The 25,193-nt window shown below is 40.3% G+C and overlaps 1 protein-coding gene and 1 pseudogene across 2 annotated transcripts in view; both read right to left on the bottom strand.

Moving 5' to 3' along the window:
- The window catches only part of TEX36 (testis expressed 36), a 92,675-nt gene that overhangs the window by 56,863 nt on the left and 10,619 nt on the right, over positions 1 to 25,193 (bottom strand). Inside the window, exons 2-4 of one of the 2 annotated variants that reach the window (XM_023224333.2) lie at positions 14,532 to 14,663; positions 13,713 to 13,793; positions 8,090 to 8,386 (exon numbers count right to left, since the gene is read on the bottom strand). In XM_023224333.2, coding sequence (XP_023080101.2) covers positions 8,090 to 8,386; positions 13,713 to 13,793; positions 14,532 to 14,663 — 510 coding nt within the window. Of the gene's footprint in view, positions 1 to 8,089; positions 8,387 to 13,712; positions 13,794 to 14,531; positions 14,664 to 25,193 lie in introns of those variants that run through there. The other variant, XM_023224334.3, reaches the window with a different exon arrangement.
- LOC111550726 lies at positions 19,424 to 20,652 on the bottom strand (annotated as a pseudogene).

Raw genomic sequence — 25,193 nt, 5'->3', positions numbered from 1 at the left:
GAACAACACATTAAAACAAGGAACCAACAACAGCAAGTCACTGACATTGTGCCAATTTATCAAAGACTTTTATTTTTGTAAAGTGGGCTGTTGTATTGGGGGCATCTACGCTAGAGTTCCCAGGACCTACCCCTCCATTCCTGTGCAGTATCCTTTTGTTTTTGACTCACTGGATTGAGAATTGTGAGGTGGTTGGACAGTGTTATTTCTTTTGTAGAAAGCTACTAAGAAAGACTGGTTTTAAGGGGAGGTTATCTAATTTGTGTTTCCATAGGTGGTAAATATACTCATCAATCCCTGTGTCCCTCCACATAATTGCAGATTTGGTTCTGTATGTCTTTTGGGTAATTTTTTGAATTTCACTTCCCATAAATTGAATTATGTGTCACTCCTGTTAGAGACTGTTGGTGTTTAGGCAGAGAAAGGAGAGAAGAGGCAGAAGGCTCCACAAGCAAGGATTTTGTGAGGACTCCCTGGGAGAAGAAAAGAAAATGCACCTGGTGGAGAACAAAGCTCCTACATGTCGAAGGCAAAGACAGGGCCTTGCAGAGAACTTACCACAGACAGAGATGAAGTCATGTAACCCTGTGCGTCAGATATAAGCTTGAGAGTTATGCACATTGCAGGCATCTGATGTCACAAACCTGCCTGTTAAACGGCATTCTGCTAAACCACAACAAAAACAGTGTCTCTTTGAAACAGAGGACAGGAGAGAAGCTACCAAGATTCCCTCAGAAAGAGGAATGAAAAATGGAAACTACGATGCTTGCTGATTTAATATATGTGAAATGCCTTTTGATATTCTCTTTATTTGTGTCATTTTTTAAGATTTCATTTTAGTGACCACAAAATCCCTTAGCCTGTATTTCCTAAAGTATGGGAGGGAGTTTAGGTAGCTGCCAGGTGCAACATTAAATAATATTGACTTACATGTTAAGAAAGGTGTTTTCTTTTCTTCTTCTTCTTCTTCTTTTTTTTTTTTCTATTCTATGTCGAACCTTCTGTTTAGGCTAAGGAGAAAATCTTGGGTTTGGTGGTCATATGTCCAACACCTCTCTAATAGTTACTAATTCCCTATTTCAGCAAACCAAGACCAGGCCTCAGACAAGAGGTCTTTAGGAGGCAACAAAGTCCAGCTGGAATTTAATCGTCCTGGTTGGTTGGTTGGTTTTTCCATTTTATTTACGTTTAGATTGCCTTCTATCTATGACAAGTGATCCCAATTTTCTAAGTAATGGAAGATAGACAGGATCAAATTGGGCATAGCTCAGTTCGGCTACAAATGTTCTCTGTTCCAGGGGTGCTGGCATGGAGGCAGTAAATTTGAGAAGAGGCATGGTCCGGGGCATTTGACAGGGTTATTCACAGAGGTTCTCTGCCAGGGCAGTCCTCAGCACATTCTCTATGCAAAGTGATGAACTAGATCTGTGTCAGTGACAAAGTAGATGAATTGACAGTTATCACTTGGGTCAGGAGGGCAGGGCAGTGTCCCAGAAAGGTGGCAGTAGACAGACTGGGAGCCCCTACCCCAAAGAGGAGCTAGTGGCCACATCTGGGGCAGTCTTTTCTGCCTCTCACCCACCCTCATGCAGACAGTGTGAGAAGAACATATATACTGCTCACAGGTGAGCTATCAAGGATCCTCAAAAAGCAACGGTAATGCCAGCACATTGGGAGGCTGAGGTGGACCGATCATTTGAGGTCAGGAGTTTGAGACCAGCCTGGCTAGCATGGTGAAACCCCGTCTCTGCTAAAAATACAAAAAATTAGCCAGGCGTGGTGGCGGGCGCCTGTAATCCCAGCTACTCGGGAGGCTGAGGCAGGACAGTGGTGTGAACCCCAGTGGCGGAGCTTTCAGTGAGCAGAGATTGCACCTCTGCACTCCAGCCTGGGCAACAGAGTGAGACTCCATTTCAAAAAAAAAAAAAAAACAGAAACAAAAAACAAAAACAAAAATACAAAAATTAGCTGGGCATGGTGGCATGCACCTGTAATCCCAGATACTCAGGAGGCTGAGGCTAGAAAATTGCCTGAACCCAGGAGGCAGAGATTGCAGTGAGCCTAGATCTTCCCACTGCACTCCAGCCTGGGTGACAGAGCGAGACTTCACCTAAAAAAACAAAACAAACAAACCAAAAAAACCAACATGAGCATAAAATCAAGTCATAAAATGTTGGCACCATGCAATAAAGACAAATAGACACAACAATACCCAAGGAAGCAAAGTGGGTGGAGAAAAATAACAAGCTACAGAAATAAGTAAAATTATTATCAGGCAGAATCAAATATTACACCCACAAACAAAAACTAAATAGAGACTTTGGAAATTAAACTGTTGTTTGGTTATAGGAAAACCTCTATAGATTGGCTAAATAGCAGAATGGATCATTGAAGAGCCACTTAGTAAACTGGAAGATAAGTTTGGGGATTCTCCCAGAAACCAGTGCAAATGGATAAGTAGACAAAAAATATAAAGGAATATTTAAGAGCCGAGGAAGATAGAGCCAGGTATTTAAGTAACCATCTAAGAAGCATTCTCAAAGAAAATAGAGTAGAGAAAATAATCAGAGATATAACTGAAAAAAAATTCTATAGCTAAAAGAAAATGGAAAATGGAAAGGCAATACTGAAAGTGAAATACCCTACCTAATTCCCAAGTGTGAATATTATGTAAATGTCAGACATGATTAGCTAATTAAGAAGCTAGATATAATCTAATTTTATAGCCAGCAAAACACATACACATGTAAAACTGTGAAGAAAATCTGAATAAGGCCTGTGAATTGCACCAACATCAATTTCTTGGTTATGATATTTGTGGCACACAGAATTCTAAGATGCCCTTTAATGAACCTCACTCTTGTATAATCCCCTGCCCTTGAGTGTGGCAGCACCTGTGAATATGATGTTGTATCAATTCCATGATTATGTTATGTTATGTGGCAAAAGGGATTTTTCAGATGAATTAAGGTCTCAACTCAACCTTAAAATATGAAGGTTATCCTGGTTGGGCCAAGCCCAATCAGGTGATCCCCTTAAAAAGGGCACCAAACTCTTCCTCATGAAAGAGATCGCAAAAAGTGCAAGGGATTCCACTCGAGGTTTTCCTTTGTTGGCACTGGAGATGGAGGGGGCCATGTAGCAAGGAATGCAGCAACTCATAGGAGTTGAGAAGGTCCCCAGCTAACAGCAAATGAGGAAGCAGGGAATCTCAGTCCTCCAACCACAAGGAACTGAACTGTGCCACAATCACATAGACATGAAAGAGAACCCCCGGCCTCTGATGAGAGTGCACCTCGATTTTAGCCTGTGAGACCTTGAGCAGAAGACATCACCAAGTGCACCCAGACTTCTGGCCTGCAGAGCTGTGTGTTAAGTAGTTTTGTTATAAGCCACTAAATTTGTAGTCACTTGTGACACAGTACTATAGTTTTAATATTTTCCCTCCAAATTCATGTTAACACTTAATTTCCAATGTGACAGCATTGAGAGGCGGGACCTTTAAGAGGTGATTGGGTTATAAGGGGTCTGTTCTTATGAATGGATTCATCCATTCGTGGATCCATGGTCAATAGGTTATCATGGAAGGGGGACTGGTGCCTTGATAATAAGAGAAAGAAAGACCTGAGAGAGCATGTCGGCATGCCCAGCCCCCTCTCCATGGGAAATCCTGTTCACCCTGGGGACTCTGAAGGGAGTCCTCACAGCAGGAAGGTCCTCACCAGATGCAGTCCCTTGGCTCTGGACTTCTCAGCCTCCATAACTGTAATAAATAAGTTTCTTTTCCTTATAAATTACAGTTGTAATTTATAATTTTAAATTGTCATTCCAGATATCCTATTCTAAGTAACAGAAAATGGACTAATATGCACAGCAATAGAAAATGAATATTCTATTTTACCAGAGTTATGCCAGATATTAGCATTGGAGAAAACTGAGTAAAAAATAGGCAGAACCTTTCTGCAGAATTTTTTTTTTTTTTTTTGCAAATTTCTATGGCCCTATAATTATTCCCTCTAAAAAAAAATTGCGTAAAAGGGAGATTGTGGAATCTTGTCAAACACATGTAAAACAGTGACAGAAATTGACTATGTGTTAAGCCTCAAGAACATTTTAAAATTTTCAGGAAGCAGAAATCATACAAATCTTAATCACCGACCACAATGCAGAAATTATTTAATTAATACAATATTGACAATGAAAAATAACAACAAAAGAAAAAATTAAATACACTTGTTAATAATTATTGAATTAAGAAAGAAAACAGACTGGGAGCAGAGGCTTACACCAATAATCTCAGTATTTGAGGAGGCCTGGATAGGAGGATCTTGAGCTCAGGAGTTTGAGACCATCTGGGCAACATAGTGAAACCCTGTCTCCACAAAAGATACAATATAGCCAGGCATGGTGGCATGCACCTATAGTTCCAGCTACTTGGGAGACTGAGAGGGGAGGATCACTTGAGCCCCGGAGGTCAAGGTTGCAGTGCAGTGAGACATGATTATGCCACTGCACACCAGCCTGGGCAACAGAGCAAGACCCTGTCTCAAGACCAACAAAACAAAACAAAACAAAAAATAAAAAGAAAGAAAACAACTTCAAGCTACTCGGGAGGCTGAGGCATGAGAATGGCGTAAACCCGGGAGGCGGAGCTTGCAGTGAGCTGAGATCCGGCCACTGCACTCCAGCCTGGGCGACAGAGCGAGACTCCGTCTCAAAAAAAAGAAAAAAAATGAACAGTAACAAGAAATAACAAGAGCACCATGATGTGTCTATGTATAGTGGCATTCTGAGGGAGTAGCCTTAACTACGTTTACAAGAAAACAGGACAGACTGGAAATAATTGAGTTATGTTTTCACCTTGAGAAGCTAGAAAAAGAAAATCAAAATAAGCTCAGGAAAGGAATTAGTAAACATGAAAGCATACATTAATGAGATCAAAAGCAAACAACAGCAACAAAAATGCAGAGTTGGTAAACAGAGCAAAGGCATGTAAACATTCAAAATGTCAAAGGACAGGATGTGACTTTAAGAGCCTTAGAAAAGAGAACTGTATTAAAACATCAACATTTTACAAAGCCATGTAAAACAAATGGTTTCCTCTAAAAATAAAAATGATCAAAATTAGAAAAGAAAAAAAATGGAAGTACCATACAGACCAATCTCTATAAAAATAAATGGAAAAGACATGCCAAGATTTGCACCCGAAAACAGCCCCAGGTCCAGGAGTTTTCCTGGCAAATTCTATAGGTATTTGCAATTTATACAAGCAGTGTCAGAGGATAGAAAAGGAGAGAAAGCTGCCTTCAACTGAAAGCTAAAATAATAATTGCAGAAGTTTAAAAACTAAAAGACTGCAAGTAAGATAATTGCATATCGAATTCTGAATGTATTGGAAGCATAATACCTCATAACAACTAGAGTTTGTCCCAAGAATGCTAGAATGGTTGAAGTTTAGAAAATCCATTGATATACCTTATTATATTAACAGATTAATATAGAAAAATATAATATAGAAAAAATATAAAATATAAGAAATGTTCTGTCACCAGAACATTATTTGCTATAATGTCCCTCCATACGTACAACCATAGCACAAACTCAGAATTATTTAATAATCTCAAGCAAAGGAAGTCCTAAGCACGACATGAAATCCTGAAGCCATTAAATAAAAATTTCATTCATTTTACTGTGTTAAAATATGGAGGGCTTTTCTATGATGTATACCACACCAAAGCAAGATATTAACAGTAGAGGAAACTGTGGAGATAAGCGGGGAGAGTGGGTATACAGGAACTCTGAACTTTCCAATTTTTCTGTAAACCTAAAACTGCTCTGAGAAATAAAGTTTATAAGCAAAGAGGAACAAAAAACAACAAAATAGATAAAATACTTGAAATATATTTGACACGAAGGCTTAACACCTTAATCTATAAAGAAATCAGGACCGGGCACGGTGGCTCATGCCTCTAATCCCAGCAGAGGAGGAACGCTTGAGGCCAGGAGTTCGAGACCAGCCTGGGCAACACAGCGAGATCTCGTATATAAAAAAAAAATTTTAAAAATTAGCTGAGTGTGGTGGCGTGCTCCTGTAGTTCTCACTACATAGGAGAATCACTTGAGACTAAGAGTTTGAGGCTGCAGCGAGCTATGATGGCACCACTGCACTCCAGCCTGGGCAACAGAGCTAGATCCTATCTCTTAAAAAGAAAAGAAAAAGAAAAAAAAGAAAATGAAGATATATACTCTCTGTAATAATATTCAAATTGTACCTGAGGTCCTATCCAATGCAATAAGATGGGAAAAATATAAATGCTGGAAATGACATAAAATAATTATTATTTTACAAATGATATAATTTTCCATTTAGAAAAATCCAGAAGAGAATCAACTGAAATATTATTAGAAATTTCTTTTTATTTTATTAGAATATTTATTTATTTATTATTAGAAGTTTAGCCGGGTCGCCAAGTAGAAAATTCATATACAGAAACCAATAGCTTTCTCATGCATCTGCCAAAACCAATCTAAAAGTGCAACTAAAACATTCAAAATAGCCACAGAATTTCAAAATATACAGGAATAAACATGGAAAAGAAACACATCAGATTCATGTGAGGAAAATTATAAACTTTACTGAAGGACATAAAGTAAATTCAAACAAAGGGGAAGATGCAGTATAAAGGTGTCCGTTTTCCCATAAATTAAAAGCTAAATTTGGGGAGATGCCTATCACATTGGCAATGTTTTTTTCGTTGTTGTTGTTTGTTTGTTTACTTTGCAAGTTTATTCTAAAATTTATGTACAGAAAAAATATCCATGATAAACAAGACAATTTTGGTAAGGAATAATGGGGACATTGCTCAGTCTATACAAAGGAAATAGAGTAGGCCACTGCATGGGAAAAGATACTCAACTTCACTAATAATTAGAGAAATGCAAAATAAGAAAATAATAAGGTCCCTTTTTTCCACTTAAATATCCTTAAATATTTAAATGATAATGTGAGAGGGGAAAAAACAGAAATTCACAGATACTGTTAGTAGGAATTCAATTAGTCCAGTCTTTTTCAAAACCAAAGGTACTATTTCTCAACACTTTGTGCATTACTATCAACCAAGCACTAAAAAAGTAACTTTTCAGAGTCTGTCCACTCCAGAGGTGCAGGGAAACATGTATCCAGAGAAGTTGATCAAGCACGTTCATCTACCACTGTGTCTAACAGCGAAAACACTAGAAATTATTCAAATGTCTATTAAGATAATTATTTAAAACAGAGTGAATTTGTATTTGGGAATATAGGCAGTGATTTTTTAAAAAATGAGTCTATTCTTATAACACTGCAAGAATTCCAAGACACATTATTAAGTATCAAAAGAAAGCTGTAGAAGGTCAGGCGCAGTGGCGGCTCATGCCTGTAATCTCAGCACTTTGGGAGGCCGAGGTGGGAGGATCACTTGGGGCCAGGAATTCAAGAACAGCCTGGCCAAGAAGGTGAGACCTCATCTCTACTAAAAATACAAAAATTAGCCCAGCGTGGTGATGCACACCTGTAATCCCAGCTACTGGGAAGGCTGAGGCAGGAGAATCACTTGAACCCAGGAGGCAGAGGTTGCAGTGAGTCGAGATCGTACCACTGCACTCCAGCTTGGGAGACAGACTGTCTCAAAAAAAAAAAAAAAAAAAAAGGTAGAATATTTTGCACTGTGTAACATAGTAATGTTAAAAATTTATGTGTTTATGCACATGTATATGATTATAAATGCAGATTAAAAACAAGTAGTTAACTTACTTCTGAGGACATACAGGATTGGAGATGTGGTGAAATCAGGAGGACTTTCGTTTCCTCCGCATGGTTTGAAATTTCAAAATGAAAATGTGACCATATAAGGATGTACTTTTTAAAATTCCCCAAAAGTAAATGTGGCCATCCGAAAAGTTTATTTACACATGTGTATGTCATCACATATTTATTTCACAAAGATCTGAATGCTTTTTGACCTTATAAAAATCATAAAAGCGCTTAAAAAATTAAATAGTAGTGCTGGATCAGAAAACGTAAAAATTCATCAAAAATCTTCTGGGAGGATTAGGATTCCAGTGAAGAAATAACCTTTTTGTCAATAGTGAACCTTACCTTGGGCTTCTTTTTCAAAAACTCTGTATATCTTCGCTCAGGGAGAAATGTTAAAGTGTTCCATATCTCTTTATAGCATCGTGGAAAGCGTCTGAAACTTGAGACCACCACGGCTTCTTTACGCACATATGATATTTGGTTATTTGAAAAGCCATCAAAACAAGATGGAACATAGTCACATGCCCAGAGATTAAAATTTCTTGAAACATGTTGCCTCTTATCTGGAGCGATCTTCTTACGTCCCAGGCCCTGGAGAAGAATTACAAAATTAGAAGGAAAATATTCAAGGTCACATAGTTTTTTGTTTGTTTGTCTGTCTGTTTGATTTTTTGAAACAGAGTCTTTGTCTGTCGCCCAGGCTGGAGTTAAGTGGCACGATCTCAGCTCACTGCAACCTCTGCCTCCCAGGTTCAAGCAATTCTCACGCTTTAGCCTGCTGAGTAGCTGGAACTACAGGTGGATGCCACCACGCCTGGCTAAGTTTTTGTATTTTTAGTAGAGACAGGGTTTTGCCATGTTGCCCAGGTTGGTCTTGAACTCCTAAGCTCAGGCAATCTGCCCACCTCAGCCTCCCAAAGTGCTAGGATTACAGGCCACCGTGCCCAGCCTCAGTCACATAGTTCTGAGGTCTTTGTTAAAATCAGTTACTTGACATGTATACGTTGAAATGCACCCTATGACGACTGTCTGGAGGTCTCCCTACCAACCTGTTGAAGGTTATGAATTGACACTCACAAAACCCTGGCAGGGTTCTGTTACTGTCCTCACAGTCTTCTGGTTCCCTTCAGCCCAACACCCCCGACCCTCCCTGCTCCCCAGTACTCAGTGGGACCAATGATGACTCCTTCTCTGAAAAGTCTGAGGAGGCTGAATTCTTTCCCATCCCTAAGGGCTCCCCTGAAGGACCCAGCACCTTTGGGTACTGGCCCACAGGCTTCCTCATTCACTCTCAGCACCTTACATGTGAACCTAACAATTACTGTGTACTCAAAATTGTACATTCTGTTTGATCACAACTAGATGCAAACCAAGAACAAAAACACTACACTGACATGAATGACTGAGAGGAAATGGATGTTACATTACACAGACTTCACATCAGTAAAGTGAGGTTTCTGTGATGAAGGGTCAATGTCAGATTCGCAGCAGAAGATGCAAGGCACATTTCAATTAGAGTAATTTGAGGACAGTCTATAAAGGGACTATCTACATATGTGTGGGTAAGTGTAGGGACACCCCAAGGGGCTGTGCAATGGCTCCAGGACTGAGAGGACTAGGGAGGAAAGTACTCCACATAGATCAGCCCCCGGAACCAGAGTGGGGAGAAGAGGAGGAGAGTGGCACTGGAGGAACAAGTGTATGACGTGGGGCACAAGGTCCAAGTCAGCTTCTAAAGAATGACTTGAGGATACTCCAGCAAATTGAAAAACAAGCAAAAGAAAAGTCATGATGAAAATAGGGGAAAGAGCTTCAAGGAAAGTAGCAAGTAAAATTTATGGATGAAATCTAAATGCTTGCTAATAATGTGACTATGAAATGTACTGAATTGCACAAATTCACAAAATGGAAAGGAGGGAGGGAAACAGAAAGACAGACAGAAAAGAATTTGCAACTGAAATTCCAGGATTTCAACTTCATTAGGGAAATCAGGGCGACGTCTTTGAGCTCCCAGCTGAAGTCCAGGAATGGCACCTACAGAACTTGGGGGAATACGACCTGGCCACCAACACAGCAGCCCTGAAGCAGGAAGTGAGATAAAGCATGCTGGAAGACTTACCTTATTCTTGGGGAAAAGCTATAGTTATTAATTTTTATACATAGAGTAATATAGTGTTAACATAATTATTAAATACTTATACTTGAGGGCAAGTACTCATAGAATATCAATAGAAGTCAGAGTGAGCGAATAAACTCAATCAGTCCAGCAAAGTCATGAGAGGAAGAAAAAAAGAAATAAAATATAAGCATAATAAATAGGAAACATAAAAGTGAGATGGGAGAAATAAAACCAAAAGCATAAATTGTCATAATAATGTGAATGGGCTAAATTCTCACATAAAGAAATAGATTCTTGGATTTTTTAAAAAACTATGCTGCATTCTACTTATCATAGAAGACAAACACAAAGCAAAGTGACTACAAATTATGGAGACAAAGGAATGGGCCATAACATAAAGAACAAACATTAGCAAAAAGAGAGTAATAGTGACAATGCTAGTATCATAACGTAGATAGAATTTATGGCTGAAAGCATTAACGCATATAAAGAGAAACACTTTATATTGATAAACAGCAAAAGCCATCATGAAAATAAAACAACAAAAATTTTTGATGCAGAAAGATATGGTATTAAACTACATAGGCAAAAAACTTTAGAAACTCAAGAATATCTTAGAAACAGAAATTGAGATCAATACAAAAATTAAGACAAGCATGACAAAGATTTAAATAATTCACAGTCCAAGGCCGGGTGCGGTGGCTCAAGCCTGTAATCCCAGCACTTTGGGAGGCCGAGACGGGCGGATCACGAGGTCAGGAGATCGAGACCATCCTGGCTAACACGGTGAAACCCCGTCTCTACTAAAAATACAAAAAATTAGCCGGGCGAGGTGGCTGGCGCCTGTGGTCCCAGCTACTCGGGAGGCTGAGGCAGGAGAATGGCGTGAACCCGGGAGGCGGAGGTTGCAGTGAGCTGAGATCCAGCCACTGCACTCCAGCCTGGGCGACAGAGCAAGACTCCGTCTCAAAAAAAAAATTAATTAATTAATTAATTAATTAATAATTCACAGTCCTAAATTAATAAATACAAAAAACTTTGTAACCAACATGGGGGAATATATATTATTTGTAAACAGCCATGACACACTTGTTAAAGTTAAACACATACTAGACAACAAAGATAATCTCATATTTCAAAAAGTGAAAATCTTAGATTATACTCTTTGAAATTTACCATAACCCATAAAACTAGATATTAGCAATGAATAGACTATTTCTAAAATTTTTAACCATATAGATAATTCAAAACATTCTTCCAATTTTTTTAGGAAAAGGGAAATTAAAAATTAAAGCATAGGCTATTTGAGAGCAAATAATAATGAGACCTTAATTGGAAAAACCTTTGGGATGTAGTCAAACCAATAATCTTAAAGGCTACTTATAGTTTTAATAAATTATTAACAAAAACAATTGCAAGTATGTGAACTAAACATTCAACTGAAATAAAAATTTTAAAGGAACAACAAAGTAAGGCTACTTTGAGAGATGTTATACCAGTACATTTGAAATGAATTAGATAAGTTTTAGGCAAATATGTATCAGCAAAATCTACCCAAGAAGAGGTAGAAAGTTTGAATAGATTAATAATCAAGAACAAAAGAAAAAGTAATAAAAAACTTACTCTAAAAATATCTCAAACCCAAGTTATTTCATAGGCAAATTCTGTCTAACCTTCATTAAACTGAAAATCCAAATGTTATATAAGCTATTCCAGAACATAGAGAAAGTTGGAAAGCTTCTGAGGCTTTCTAGAAGACCATCATAACCTTAGCAAAATACAAGTGGTACAATCCTGTTTATATCATTAACAAATATACATTTATGTCTGTACATTTGCGTGTGAATTGGAAAAATTCTCAGATTTTGCCCACAAAACCATTACTAGCAGTGAATCATCAAGGTCAGATTGTGAGGACAGAAAATAAGGGTGTGAATTTATTTTTAATTTTATACAATTCTGTATTATTTCAGTTTTTAAAGGACATATGTTGCTTTGGTTATTTGAAAAACAATATTAAGCACTCCATTTACAGAAGCAGGCGAAGTGGGTATTCTGGTTCTGTTTTCAACATTGCGCCAGAAGAAAACCAGATTTTCTGGGTTAAGGCACTTCTATTTAGACATTGTAGTCTAGAAGAAAGAGGGATTTGGGGCAAGTTGTTTAACTTTACTGGATCTCAATTTGCTCATCTCTAAATTGAGATGATAAGTGTAATGAGCCTGTAGGATTGTTGTGAGGATTGAATACAATAATAGGAGATGTTGGTATATGGCAGATGCTTTCTAAATGGTGGGCCATTAATAACATCTTCTTCATCATGGACTTTCAGCTTCCATGAGGATTTGCAGATATCACTTGATACAGCTTTCTCCCTAATAGGTTTCCCTGTGCTGCGCAGTCTGGTAGCCCCGAGCCACATGTAGCCACTGAGCACTTGAAATGTGAGTTGTCTAAGTTGAGATGTTATGTAAGTGTAAAATACCACCTAGATTTTAAAGACTCGGTTTGGAAGGAGGAATATAAAATATCTCATTAATTTTTTATATTGATTACATGTTGAATGGACAATTTGGAATTATTGGCCTAATAAATTATTTTTGTTTGCTTGAGATAGGATCCCACTCTGACACCCAGGCTGGAGTGCAGTGCTCATGATCACACTTCACTGCAGCCTTGAACTCCTGGGCTCAGGTGAACCTCCGGCCTCAATCTTCTGAGTAACTGGGACAACAGGCATGCACCACCACACCTGGCTAATTTTTTTTTTTTTTTTTTTTTTGAGATGGAGTCTCGCTCTGCTGCCCAGGCTGGAGTGCTGCGGCCGGATCTCAGCTCATTGCAAGCTCCGCCTCCCGGGTTCACACCATTCTCCTGCCTCAGCCTCCTGAGTAGCTGGGACTACAGACGCCCGCCACCTCGCCCGGCTAATTTTTTGTATTTTTTAGTAGAGACGGGGTTTCACCGTGTTAGCCAGGATGGTCTCGATCTTCTGGCCTCGTGATCTGCCCGTCTCAGCCTCCCAAAGTGCTGGGATTACAGGCGTGAGGCACCGCGCCCGGCCTGGCTAATTTTTTAATGTTTTGTAGACACGGGGTCTTACTAGGTAGCCCAGGCTGGTCTCAAGCTCCTGACCTCAAATGATCCTCACACCTCAGCCTCCCAAAGTGCTGGGATTTCAGGGGCCAGCCACTGCTCCCAGCCAATAAAATATGTTATTAAAGTAAATTTCACCTGTTTCTTTGTACTTAATGTAACCACTAAAAAGTTTAAAATTATGCATACAGTTTGCACTACATTGCTATCACGTAGTGCTGTGTTAACCACCATTGTGTCAGACTTCATGTTCTCCAGTGAAGGAGAACTCACCACCTGCTGAGAAAAGGCAACTCCAGTCACGAGGAAATCCTTCCTTCTATTATGTAAGCTCCTCCTCCTTCTGACCTTTCCTTGTGGTTCCTGGCTCTGCTATCCAGAGACATGCATAGCAGTCCCTCCTTCCCACGGCAGATCCTCACAAGAAAGCTCGCAAAAGAGACAATTTATGGGAGGGCACTTGGAGAAGGATGAAGCGCACATACACCTAGCCAGAACACTGGTGTCGATCTTGAAAGCAGCGTGGAATTCTGAGAGCTTCCAACATTTTTTTAAATCTGTTATGAGTCTTGTTTAAGACCTCGTTTTGTTTTGACCTTGTTCCGGTTTTGAGGCCAGTCCTCTATCTTCAACACACCCCAGAAAATCAAGATCCCTTGTGTTGTTCCCTGTTTTATTAATAATTTGGAAAGAAATACTCACGGAGTCAAGGTAGCATCCAGAGTTCTCCAAACTGTACCGATTGTCATGCACGGAGAAGGGGAACTGGTTATTCACGGCTTGCTGGAAAAGTGGGTTGGAAGAGAAAGGGTACACATGAGAACCCTGCTTGCTTTCAGAACTGGGATCGGGTGATGTGGAAGGAAGATGGATGAGGTAAAGTGACCTCTAAGAAAGACAATGAAACCTGGCCCCCGAGATGGAGCAGACACAGGACGGGAAGGATATCCACGTGCTCGCCAGCCCGGGGCTTTGAAACCCCATCTTATTTCCAGCTTCCTGAAAGTCATAAAAATTCTCTTTCAAAACACCTTATTTGGAGGCAAGGATGGAAAAGCGGATAAGCTCACAGAGCCAAAAGCTGGGAAGGACTTTTGAGGCTGTGTAGACCAACTCCATCATCTGGCCAGTAGGAGTCCCAGGAGATGAGAGCCCTGGCCCAAGGCCTCACTGCGGGGGGGACCCTGGCAGGTATGAAACGGACCCTTGCTTCTCCTTCGTGCCACTGCAGGGCCTTGAAGTAGCTCAGGAATTGGCTGGGGAGGCAGGAGGTGCATGTTAATGAGCTGTGGGCCGGAAGGATGTTGCTTCCTGTTCATAGAGGAGCCTGACTTGATTGTCCATAGCAGGAGGTAGTTCCTGCTGGAGAGCACCAGGGTACGGGGTGGAGATACTACCAACCCTTATATAGTAAATGCGCAGTTTCTTACAAGGAAGAATTGCTTGGCCCAACGTGCCAGCCTTGCTGCCCCCGGGGAGGTCCACAGGAGCACATGGCTGTGGCCAGTGTTCAGGACTCACCTTCTCCCGGACTTTGTATATGGGCGGCAGTTTCCCCTCCACTTCCCAAGGCGAGTGTGGACTCTGGGGCTCTTTTAACGTAGCACTGGTGTTGGATTCTGGTGTCTTTTGCGTTAGCCCGATGTGAGGGAACTGGAAGAACAGCACACGCCTTGATTAAAACCAGACACATTCGAATCTACAAGCCAAGTATCAGGGCTTCCTCTGTACAGTGATTAAAATGCAATTTGGGTGCTTTTGGCATGCAATGGAAATGGCATAATTTTTGTAATTTTCAAGTATTCTTTCCAAGACAAAAAACATTGTAATGGCCCAGAGCCATCACTGCCGGTTGTTTCAAGTTACAGAGGCCACCCCTGCTGTGCTGGAGCCTGGAAATGTTTCCATAGCCTGGTAAGGAGGGTGTGGTCCTCAGAGAGTGAGCAGACACATTCTGAGAAGACAGAAATGTGTTATTTGAGATCCTTCCTGTGGTCAGGGAGCTCCCAGTACTGAGGACCTAGGAGCCAACCCACGTTTATGGAGATGAGCCAACCTGCAGCAACGTAGGTATGAGGTGGCCCTAAGACCATGGGAAGGGGAGGAACAGAGAGTCCCAAATGATTCTCCGCTGGTAATGTGGGATGGTATAGGGGAGGTAACGTCTAGGAGGGAAAAAGAGGGGATAGAAGGCTGTGAAGCAAGAAAAATGAAGACAGTGAGGATTATCTAGAATGTGTCCTTGCAATCTCCCAACAAAAGACTGGGAAGGAAACAGGACTGGGCAGAAGGGGGTGGTCCCAACAAGGGCCTCTGTTGACCTGGCTGGGAGCTCTGGACATTGGGTGGCCCCTCAGAGTTGGGGAGAGGGGATCCAGTCTCTGTGCACCAAGCAATGAGGCATTGGATTTATTCCTGGGCTACCCCTAGAAGAGGGGGTGACCCTAGGGAGGCAGCTCTCTTCAGCCAACAGATCTCTAGGTGTGGGCAGTGAGGGCCACACTCCCAGCAACTGGAGTGATGAGTCTTTCATTCCTGAAGCAGGATGTGGCTGGCTCTTGATGGAGAGAGAAACTCACCCCAATTTTATTTGAATGGCACCTCTTAAAAGCCACCCCAACAAAGTGAGCTCTGAAGCAGGACTCTCTAGGAGGAAATGAATGGAAATTAAAAAGACAAGACCCAATTCAATGAAAATTCCCATAAAGGGAGAAGGAAGCATAACGTGGTTGGGTCAGAGGCCAGACATTCAGAGGTCCTGAGTCCAGCCCCAGCTCTCTCTCCTATCTCCTAGGTGAGCCTGATGAGAGAGACTAAACTTTCTCAAGCCTCAGTTTCCCTATCTGTAAAATGGGAGTAATAATACCTACCTGATGTGGTAGATTTGATACAAAGACGAAATGTATACACTCCAATAGTGTGAATAGTTTGCAAATGTTTTTGGCTAAATAGCAATCACATTTTCATTATCCATTCGTCCACTGATGAACACTTAGGTTGATTCTATGTCTTTGCTGTGGTGAATAGTGCTGCAATAAACATGCAAGTGCAGGTATCCCTCTGATACATTGATTTTTTTCTTAGTAGATACTTAGTAATAGCATTGCTGGATCAAATGGTACCTTCTCTTTTTAGTGTTTTGAGAAATCTCCATACTATCTTCCACAGTGGCTCTACTAGTTTACATTTCCGGCAAAAGTGTGTAAGAGTTCCCTTTTCTCCCCATCCTCGCCAACATCTGTTATTTTTTGTCTTTTTAGTAATAGCTATTCTGACTGGGATAAGATGATATCTCATTGTGGTTTTTATTTGCATTCCCCTGATGATTAGTTCAGCATGTTTTCATATACCTGTTTCCTATTTGTATGTCTTCTTTTTTAAGATATAAAACTTTGTATGTGTACATAGCAGCTGTATATATTTATGGGGTACATAAGATGTTTTGATACAGGCATACAGTGTATAATAATCACATCAGGGTAAATGGAGGATGCATCACCTCCAGCATTGATCATTTCTTTGTGTTACAAACAATCCAATTCTACTTTTAGTTTAAAATGTACAATAGATTATTATTGACTATAGTCACCCTGTTGTGCTATCAAATGCTAGATCTTATTCATTCTAACTATATTTTTGTCCCATTTTCCATCCCCACTTCCCCCACCGCTACCTTTCCTAGCCTCTGATAACCATCATTCCACTCTCTATGAGTTCAACCTGTTTTAATATCCAGCTTCCACAAAGGAGTGAGAACATGGGAAAAGTTTGTCTTTCTGTGCCTGGCTTATTTTACTTAACAACATGTCCTCCGGTTCCATTTACATTGTTGCAAATGACAGAATCTCATTCATTTTTATGACTGACTAGTACTTCATTTTGTATGTGTACCACATTTCTTTATCCATTCATCTATTGATAGACACTTAGGTTGCTTCCAAATCTTGGCTATTGTGAATAGTGCTGCAATAAACATGGGAATGCAGATATCTCTTCAGTGTACTGATTTCCTTTCTTTTGGGTATATACCTAGCAACGGGATTGCTGAATCACATGGTAGTTTTATTTTTAGTTTTTTGAGGGACCTCTGTACTATTCTCCATAGTGGCTAATATGGTTTGGTTCTGTGTACCCACGCAAATCTCATCTTGAATTAGAATCCCCAAATGTCAGAAGAGGCACCTGGAGGGAGGTGATTGGATCACGGGGGTGGATTTCCCCCTTGCTGTTTTCATGATAAAGAGTGAGTTCTCATGAGATCTGATGGTTTAAAAGTGTGGCACATCTCCCTTTGCTCACTGTCTCTCCTGCCGCCATGTAAGATGTGCCTTGCTTCCCTTTCACCTTCTGCCATGATTGTAAGTTTCCTGAGGCCTCCCCAGCCATGCAGAACTGTGAATCAATTAAACCTCTTTTCTTTATAAATTACCAGTCTCAGGTAGTTCTTTATAGAAGTGTGAAAACAGACTAATACAGTGGCTATACTAATTTATATTTCCACCAGCAGTGTACAGGTGTTCTCTTTTCTTGGTATCCTCACCAGCATTTGTGATTGCCTGTCTTTAGGATAAAAGCCGTTTTAACTGGGGTGAGGTGATATCTCATTGTGGCTTGGATTTACATTTATCTGATGATCAATGATGTTGAGTACCTTTTCATATACCTGTTTGCCATTTGTATGTCTTCTTTTCGGAAATGTCTATTCATGTCCTTTGCCCACTTTTTAATGGAATTACTTGGTTTTTTGGTTGTGGTGGTGGTGATTGTTGTTTTTTACTGTTGAGTTGTTTGAGTTCCCTGTATATTCTGGATATTAGTCACCTGTCAGATGAATGGTTTGCAAATATTTTCTCCCACTCAACAGATTGTCTATTTACTCTTTTGATTGTTTCCTTCGCTGTGCAGAAGCTTTTTGATTTAATATAGTTCCATTTGTCTGTTTTCATTTTTGTTGTTTATGCTTTTGAGATCTTAGTCATAAATTTTTTGCCAAAAGCAAAGTTCAGAAGAGTTTTCTCTAGGTTTTCTTCTAGTGTTTTTTACAGCTTCAGGTCTTATATTTAATCTTCAATTCATTTTGAGTTGATTTTTGTATATGGTGAGAGATAGGGGTCCAGTTTCATTCTTCTGTGTGTGGCTATCCAATTCTTTCAGTACCATTTATTGAACAGGGTGCTGCTTCCCTGATATAAGTTCATACAGGTTGTGTCAAAGATCAGTTTTCTGGGTTCTCTATTCTGTTCCATTGGTTTGTGTGTCTAATTTTATAAAAATGCCATGCTGTTTTGGTTACTATAGTCTTGTAATAAGTGATGCCTCCAGCTTTGTTCATTTTGCTCAGGATTCCTTTGGTTATTCTGGCTCTTTTTTATTCCATATGAATTTTAAGATTGTTTTTCTAATTCTGTGAAGAATGACATTGGTATTTTGATAGAGGTTGCATTGAACCTGTAGATTGCTTTGAGCAACATGGTCATTTTAATGATATGTCTTCCGACCCAGGATCACAGGATGTTTTTCCATTTGTTTGTGTCATCTTTAATTTCTTTCATCAGTGTTTTATAGTTTTTCTTATAAAGATATTTTACCTCCCTGGTTAAATTTATTCTTATATATTTTTGTATATATAAATGAAATTGCCTTCTTGATTTCCTTCTTAGTTAGATCATTGCTGATATATATATAAAATCTACTGCTTTTTGTATGTTGATTTTGTATCCTGCAACTTTACTGAATATATTTATCAAATTTAAGTGGGGTATTTTTTTTTGGTAGAGTCTTTAGGTTTTTCTGGATATAATATCATATCATCAGCAGAAAGAGACAGTTTCACTTCTTCTTTTCGAATTTGGATGCCTTTTATTTCTTTCTTTTGACTGATTGTTCTGGCTAGGACTTCTAGTACTATGTTGAGTAGGAATGGTGAAAGTGAGAATCCTTGTCTTGTTCCAGTTCTGAGAGCAAAGGCTTTCAACTTCATTCAGTATGATGTTAGCTGTGGGTTGGCTGTATATGGTCTTTATTATTTTGACTTATGTTCCTTCGATGCCTAGTTTGTTGAGAGTGTTTATCGTAAAGGGATATTGAATTTTATCAAATGCTTTTTCTATGTCTATTGAGGTAATCATATGGTTTTTGTCCTTCATTTTGTTGGTGTGATGTGTCATGTTTTTTGATTTGTGTGTATTGGAGCATCCTTGTGTCCCTGGTATAAATCCCACTTGATCACAGTATATTGTCTTTTTGATGTGCTATTGCATTTAGTTTGCTGGTATTTTGTTGAGAAATTTTGTATTTATGTTCATTGGGGATATTGGCTGTAGTTTCCTCCCCGCACCACGCCCCTGGCCTTAAATAGCTGTTTATTGGCAGTGTGCTGGAAAGGGTGATGGAGTTGGCATTCACAGACGACCTCACACACCACTGTCACGAGGGAGGCAAGAGCACAGGCAAGCCAACCTGGAGCCCCAAGGAGGAGGCCCCCTCTTCAAGAGAGTGTGGCAGGGGGCAGGGCCCGGAGTGTTGGGGACAGCCTGGGAACACCTCCGCTTGATAGACGTGGTTAGAGATGAAGAGATGAGGGCGTGGTTAGAGATGAAGAGGGCCTGACTGCTCAGGGTGTACTTTCCTTGACAGGCCAGGCTGTTGGCCAGGACTCGCTTAGACTTACTTCTCCTGCGTAGCCTTCAGGTTCTCCTTCTTCCCACCCCAGGCTTTCAGGGCAGAGGACTGCAGGGCTCGGCTGTAGGAGAAGGTCACAGGGGGCACTTGTTAACAGCATTGAGGTTGATGGATGCCTCTTCCTCACTTTGGCCTCCAGATAGGAAGGCGGTCCCAGGGATGGCGGGGGGACTGGGGGGGCACTGTGCGACACAGCATTGTGACAGTCGCCATGGCAATCTCCCGGTGAGAAAACTTGTGGGTGCAGGCATGGCCTGGGATGACCATGTTGGGGTTCAGCAAGGTGCCTTCCAGTTAGATATGTTGACCACTCAGAGCCTTGTAGACAGCAGTCAGCACCTTCTTGGTCACATGCTGGCAGCACTTCAAGTCATGGTCCCCATCAGTGAGGATCTCAGGCTCTGCAATGAGCACAGTGCCATTCTGCTAGCAGATGCTGGCATAATGGGCCAGGACGTTGGCATTTTCCATGATGGTAAGGGCTGAGGGGGTGTGTTCCCCAATTTTCAGAACACAATGCTACTTGGCAAAGTCAGCTCCATCCTTCTTGTACTGGGCACAGCACTCAGACAGCCCATACAACCCTTGGGTGGTGGTCTCACCATTTGTCCCTGCCAGGGGGACCATGCCCTTGTCTACCTTGATGCTCAAAACACTGCCCTTGGATATGATAACTTGGGGGAAAGGACACCCATCATCCTTCTTCTGGTAGAGTGTCTCATGGAAGAGGATGACGCCCCCAGTGCAAGGGTTCACGCAGTCGTCAGCTGTCAGCAGCAGCTGACGGAGAAGTGCCAGTTCTCTTCGGTGTTCTCGGTGCCAAGGGACTGCAGCCACTTGGCAATGCTCCCAGGGACTCATCTGCAGCCAGGATGTCCTTGCCCAGTGCCATGACGCAGTGAGCAATGTCAGACAGCTCCTTCTTCTGCTCCGGGGTCAATGCTGGATATTAGTAGGGCATGGTGCTGGTGGTGGCAAGTTCTGGTGCTTCAGAGGAAATTTCTTTTGTGGAAATCCAGACGGAGGCCCTTGGTTGTCAAGAGAAATAAATCTTTGACCAGGAATCTCCTAAAATAACCAATAGTCTGTGGACGGAGTGTGGTTGGGGCACCCCTGCATACCCTGTAGTTGTCTTTTTTTGTTGTGCCTATCTCTGACTTTGGCATCAGTGTGATGCTGGTTGGCATCACAGAATGAATTAGGAAGAATTCCCTCCTCTTTAATATTTTGAAATAGTTTCAAGACAATTGGTATCTGGTTTTTGTTTGGTAAAATTCAGTTGTGAATCCAACCAGTTCTGGACTTTTCTTTGTTGGAAGATTTTTTTTTTTTTAATTACTGATTCAGTCTCACTATTCAGTATTGCTCTGTTCAGATTTTCATTTCTTCCTGATTCAATCTTGATAGGTTGTATGCTTTCAGGAATTTATTTATTTCCTCTGGGTTTCCCAGTTTGTCAGCATATAGTCGTTCTCAGTAGTCTCCAGTGATCTTTTATATTTCTGTGGTCTTACTTGTAATGTCTCATCTTTCATTTCTGATTTTGTTTTTTATTGGGGGGGGGGTTTCTCTCTTGTGGCTAGTCTAGCAAGGAGTTTATCAATTTTGTTTTTCTTTTTTAAAGAATCAACTTTTAATTTCATTGATCCTTTGTATTTTCTTTTAGTCTCTATTTCATTTAGTTCTGGCTCTGGTCTTTATTATTTATTTTCTTCTGCTAATGTTGGGTTTGGTTTATTCTTGCTTTTCTAGTTCCTTGGGGTGCATTGCTGATAGTTAATTTATGTAATCTTTTTACCATTTTTGATGTAGGTGCTTATTGCTATAAATTTTCCCCTGCTTGGTCGGGCATGGTGGCTCACGCCTGTAATCCCAGAACTTTAGGAGGCTGAGATGGGTGGATCACCTGAGGTCAGGAGTTCAAGACCAGCCTGGCCAACATGGTGAAACCCCATCTCTACTAAAAATACAAAAGTTGCGAGGTGCAGTGGCTCACGCCTGTAATCCCAACACTTTGGGAGGCCGAGGCAGGTGGATCACGAGGTCAAGAGATCAAGTCCATCTTGGCCAACATGGTGAAACTCTGTCTCTACTAAAAATACAAAAATTAGCTTGGTGTGGTGGCATGCACCTGTAGTCCCAGCTACTCAGGAGGCTGAGGCAGGAGAATCGCTTGAACCCGGGAAGTGGAGGTTGCAGTGAGCAGAGATTGCACCACTATACTCCAGCCTGGCAACAGAGTGAGACTCCATCTCAAAAAAATAAAAATAAATAAATACGAAACTTAGCTGGGCATGGTGGCAGGCACCTGTAATCCCAGCTACTCGGGAGGCTGAGGCAGGAGAATCACTTGAACTTGGGAAGCAGAGGTTGCAGTGAGCCAAGATCATGCCAATGCACTCCAGCCTGGGCAACAAGAGTGAAACTCTGTCTCAAAAAAAAAAAAAAAAAATTCTTCTGCTCTTGCTGTATCCCAAAGGTTTGGGTATGTAGAGTTTCCATTTTCATTTGTTTTAATAATTTTAAAAATTTTTATCTTTTTAAAATTTATTTAATTTTATTTTAAGTTCTGGGATACAAGTGCAGGACAGGCAGGCTTGTTACATAGGTAAACGTGTGCCATGGTGGTTTGCTGCACCTATCAACTCATCACCTAGGTATGAAGCCCTACGTGCATTAGCTAATTTTCCTGATGCTCTCCCTCTCCCACCCCCAATAACAGGCCCCAGTGTGTGTTGTTTCCTTCCCTGTGTCCATGTGTTCTCATTGTTCAGTTCCCATTTATAAGTGAGAACATGTTAGTATTCGGTTTTCTATTCCTGTATTAGTTTGCTGAAGATAATGGCCTCCAGCTCCATCCAGGTCGCTGCCAACATGATCTCATTCCTTTTTATGGCTGCATAATATTCTGTGGTGTACATGTACATTTTCTTTATCCAGTCTATCACTGATGGACGTTTGGGTTGACTCCATGTCTTTGCTATTGTGAATAGTGCTGCAAGAACATATGCATGCATGTATCTTTATAATAGAATGGTTTCTATTCCTTTGGGTATATACCCAGTAACAGGATTGCTGGATCAAGTGGTATTTCTGGTTCTAGGTCTTTGAGGAATCACCCACTGTCTTCCACAAAGGTTGAACTAATTTACATTCCCATTCCCACCAACAGTGTAAAAGCATTCCTATTTCTCCATAGTCTCACTAGCATCTGTTGTTTCTTGACTTTTTAATAATTGCCATTCTGACTGGCATCAGATGGTAGCTCATTGTGGTTTTGATTTGCATTTCTCTAATGATCAGTGATGTTGAGCTTTTTTTCATATGTTTGTTGGCCGCATAAATGTCTTCTTTTGACAAGTGTCTGTTGATGTCCTTTGCCTACTTTTTAATGGTTTTTTTTTTTTTCTTGTAAATTTGTTTAAGTTCATTGCAGATTCTGGTTATTAGACCTTTATCAGCTGGATAGATTGCAAAAAAATTCTCTCATTCTGTAGGTTGCCTGTTCATTCTGATGATAGTTTATTTCACTGTGCAGAAGTTCTTTAGTTTAATTAGATCTCATTTGTCAAGTTTTGCTTTTGTTGCAATTGCTTTTGACATTTCAATCATGTAATATTTGTTTGCCGTTTCCTATGTGCTGAATGGTATTGCCTAGATTTTCTTCTAGGGTTTTTATAGTTTTGGATTTTACATTTCCATCTTTAATCCATCTTAAGTTAATTGTTACATAAGGAAGGGGTCCAGTTTCAATTTTCTGCATATTACTAGCCAGTTCTCCCAGGACCATTTATTAAATAGGGAATCCTTTTCCCATTGCTTGTTTTTTTCAGGTTTGTTGAAGATCAGTGGGTTGTAGATGTGCAGTCTTATTTCCAAGTTATCTTTTTTGTTCCATTGGCCTATGTGTCTGTTTTTGTACTAGTGTCATGCTGTTTTGGTTACTCTAGCCTTGTAGTTGAGTTTGAAGTCGGGTAGCATGATGCCTCCAGTTTTGTTCTGAGACTATGGGGTTTTCTAGATATGGGATCATGTCATCTGCAAACAGACAATTTGACTTCCTCTCTTCCTATTTGAATACACTTTATTTCTTTCTCTTGCCTGATTGCCCTGTCCAGAACTTCCAAATACTATGTTGAATAGGAATGGTGAGAGGGGGCATCCTTGTCTTGTGCTGGTTTTCAAGGGGAATGCTTCCAGTTTTTGCCCATCCAGTATAACATTCACTGTGGGTTTGTCATAAATGGCTCTTACAATTTTGAGGTATGTTCCAACAGTACCTGGTTTATTGAGTTTTTAACATGAAGGGATGTTGAATTTTATTAAAGGTCTTTTCTGTGTCTATTGAGATAATCGTGTGGTTTTTGTCTTTAGTTCTGTTCATATGATGAATTACATTTATTGATTTGCATACATTGAACCTGCCTTGCATCCTGGGGATGAAGCTGACTTGATCATGGTGGATAAAGCTTTTTGATGTGCTGCTGGATTCAGTTTGCCAGTATTTTATTGAGCATTTTTGCATCAATGTTCATCATGGATATTGGCTTTAAGTTTTCTTTTTTTTATTGTATCTCTGCCAGGTTTTGGTATCAGGATGATGCTGGCCTCATGAGTTAGGAAGAAGTACCTCCTTTTCAATTGTTTGGAATAGTTTCAGGAGAGAAATGATACCAGCTCTTTTTTGTACCTCTGGTAGAATTCAGCTGTAAATCCATCTGGTCCTGGGCTTTGTTTAGTTGGTAGGCTATTAATTACTGTTTCAATTTCAGAACAGTTATTGGTCTATTCAGGGATTCAACTTCTTCCTGATTTAATGTTGGGAGAGTATATGTGTCCAGGAATTCATCCATTTCTTCTAGATTTTCTAGTTTATTTGCATAGAGGTGTTTATAATATTCTCTGATGGTTGGTTATATTTCTGTGGGGTCAGTGGTCATATCCCCTTTATCATCTTTCATTGTGTCTATTTGATTCTTCTCTCTTTTCTTCTTTATTAGTCTAGCTAGTGATCTATTTTATTAATTTTTTCAAAAAAAAAAACCACCTGCTGGATTCACTGATTTTTTGAAACATTTTTTGTATCTCTGTCTCCTTCAGTTTCACTCTGATCTTGGTTATTTCTTGTCTTCTGCTAGCTTTGGGGTTCATTTGCTCTTAGTACTCCAGTTCTTTTAGTTGTGATGTTAGGGTGTGAATTTGAGATCTTTCTAGCTTTTTGATGTGGGCATTTGGTGCTATAAATTTCCTTCTTAACACTGCTTTAGCTGTGTCCCAGAGATTCTGGTACACTGTCTCTTTGATCGCATTGATTTCAAAGAACTACTTGATTTCTGCCTTAATTTCATTATTTTTCCAGGAGTCATTCAAGAGCAGATTGTTCAAATTCTATGTAGTTGTGTGGTTTTGAGAGAGTTTCTTAATCTTGAGTTATAATTTGACTGCACTGTGGTCTGAAAGACAGTTTGTTATTATTTCAATTCTTTTGCATTTGCCGAGGAG

This window comes from Piliocolobus tephrosceles, chromosome 9, assembly GCF_002776525.5.
Source record: "Piliocolobus tephrosceles isolate RC106 chromosome 9, ASM277652v3, whole genome shotgun sequence".
NCBI classification, from domain to species: Eukaryota; Metazoa; Chordata; class Mammalia; order Primates; family Cercopithecidae; genus Piliocolobus; species Piliocolobus tephrosceles.
The sequence above is the reverse complement of the archived record's forward strand: the minus strand, read 5'-3'. Positions and strand labels throughout refer to the sequence as shown.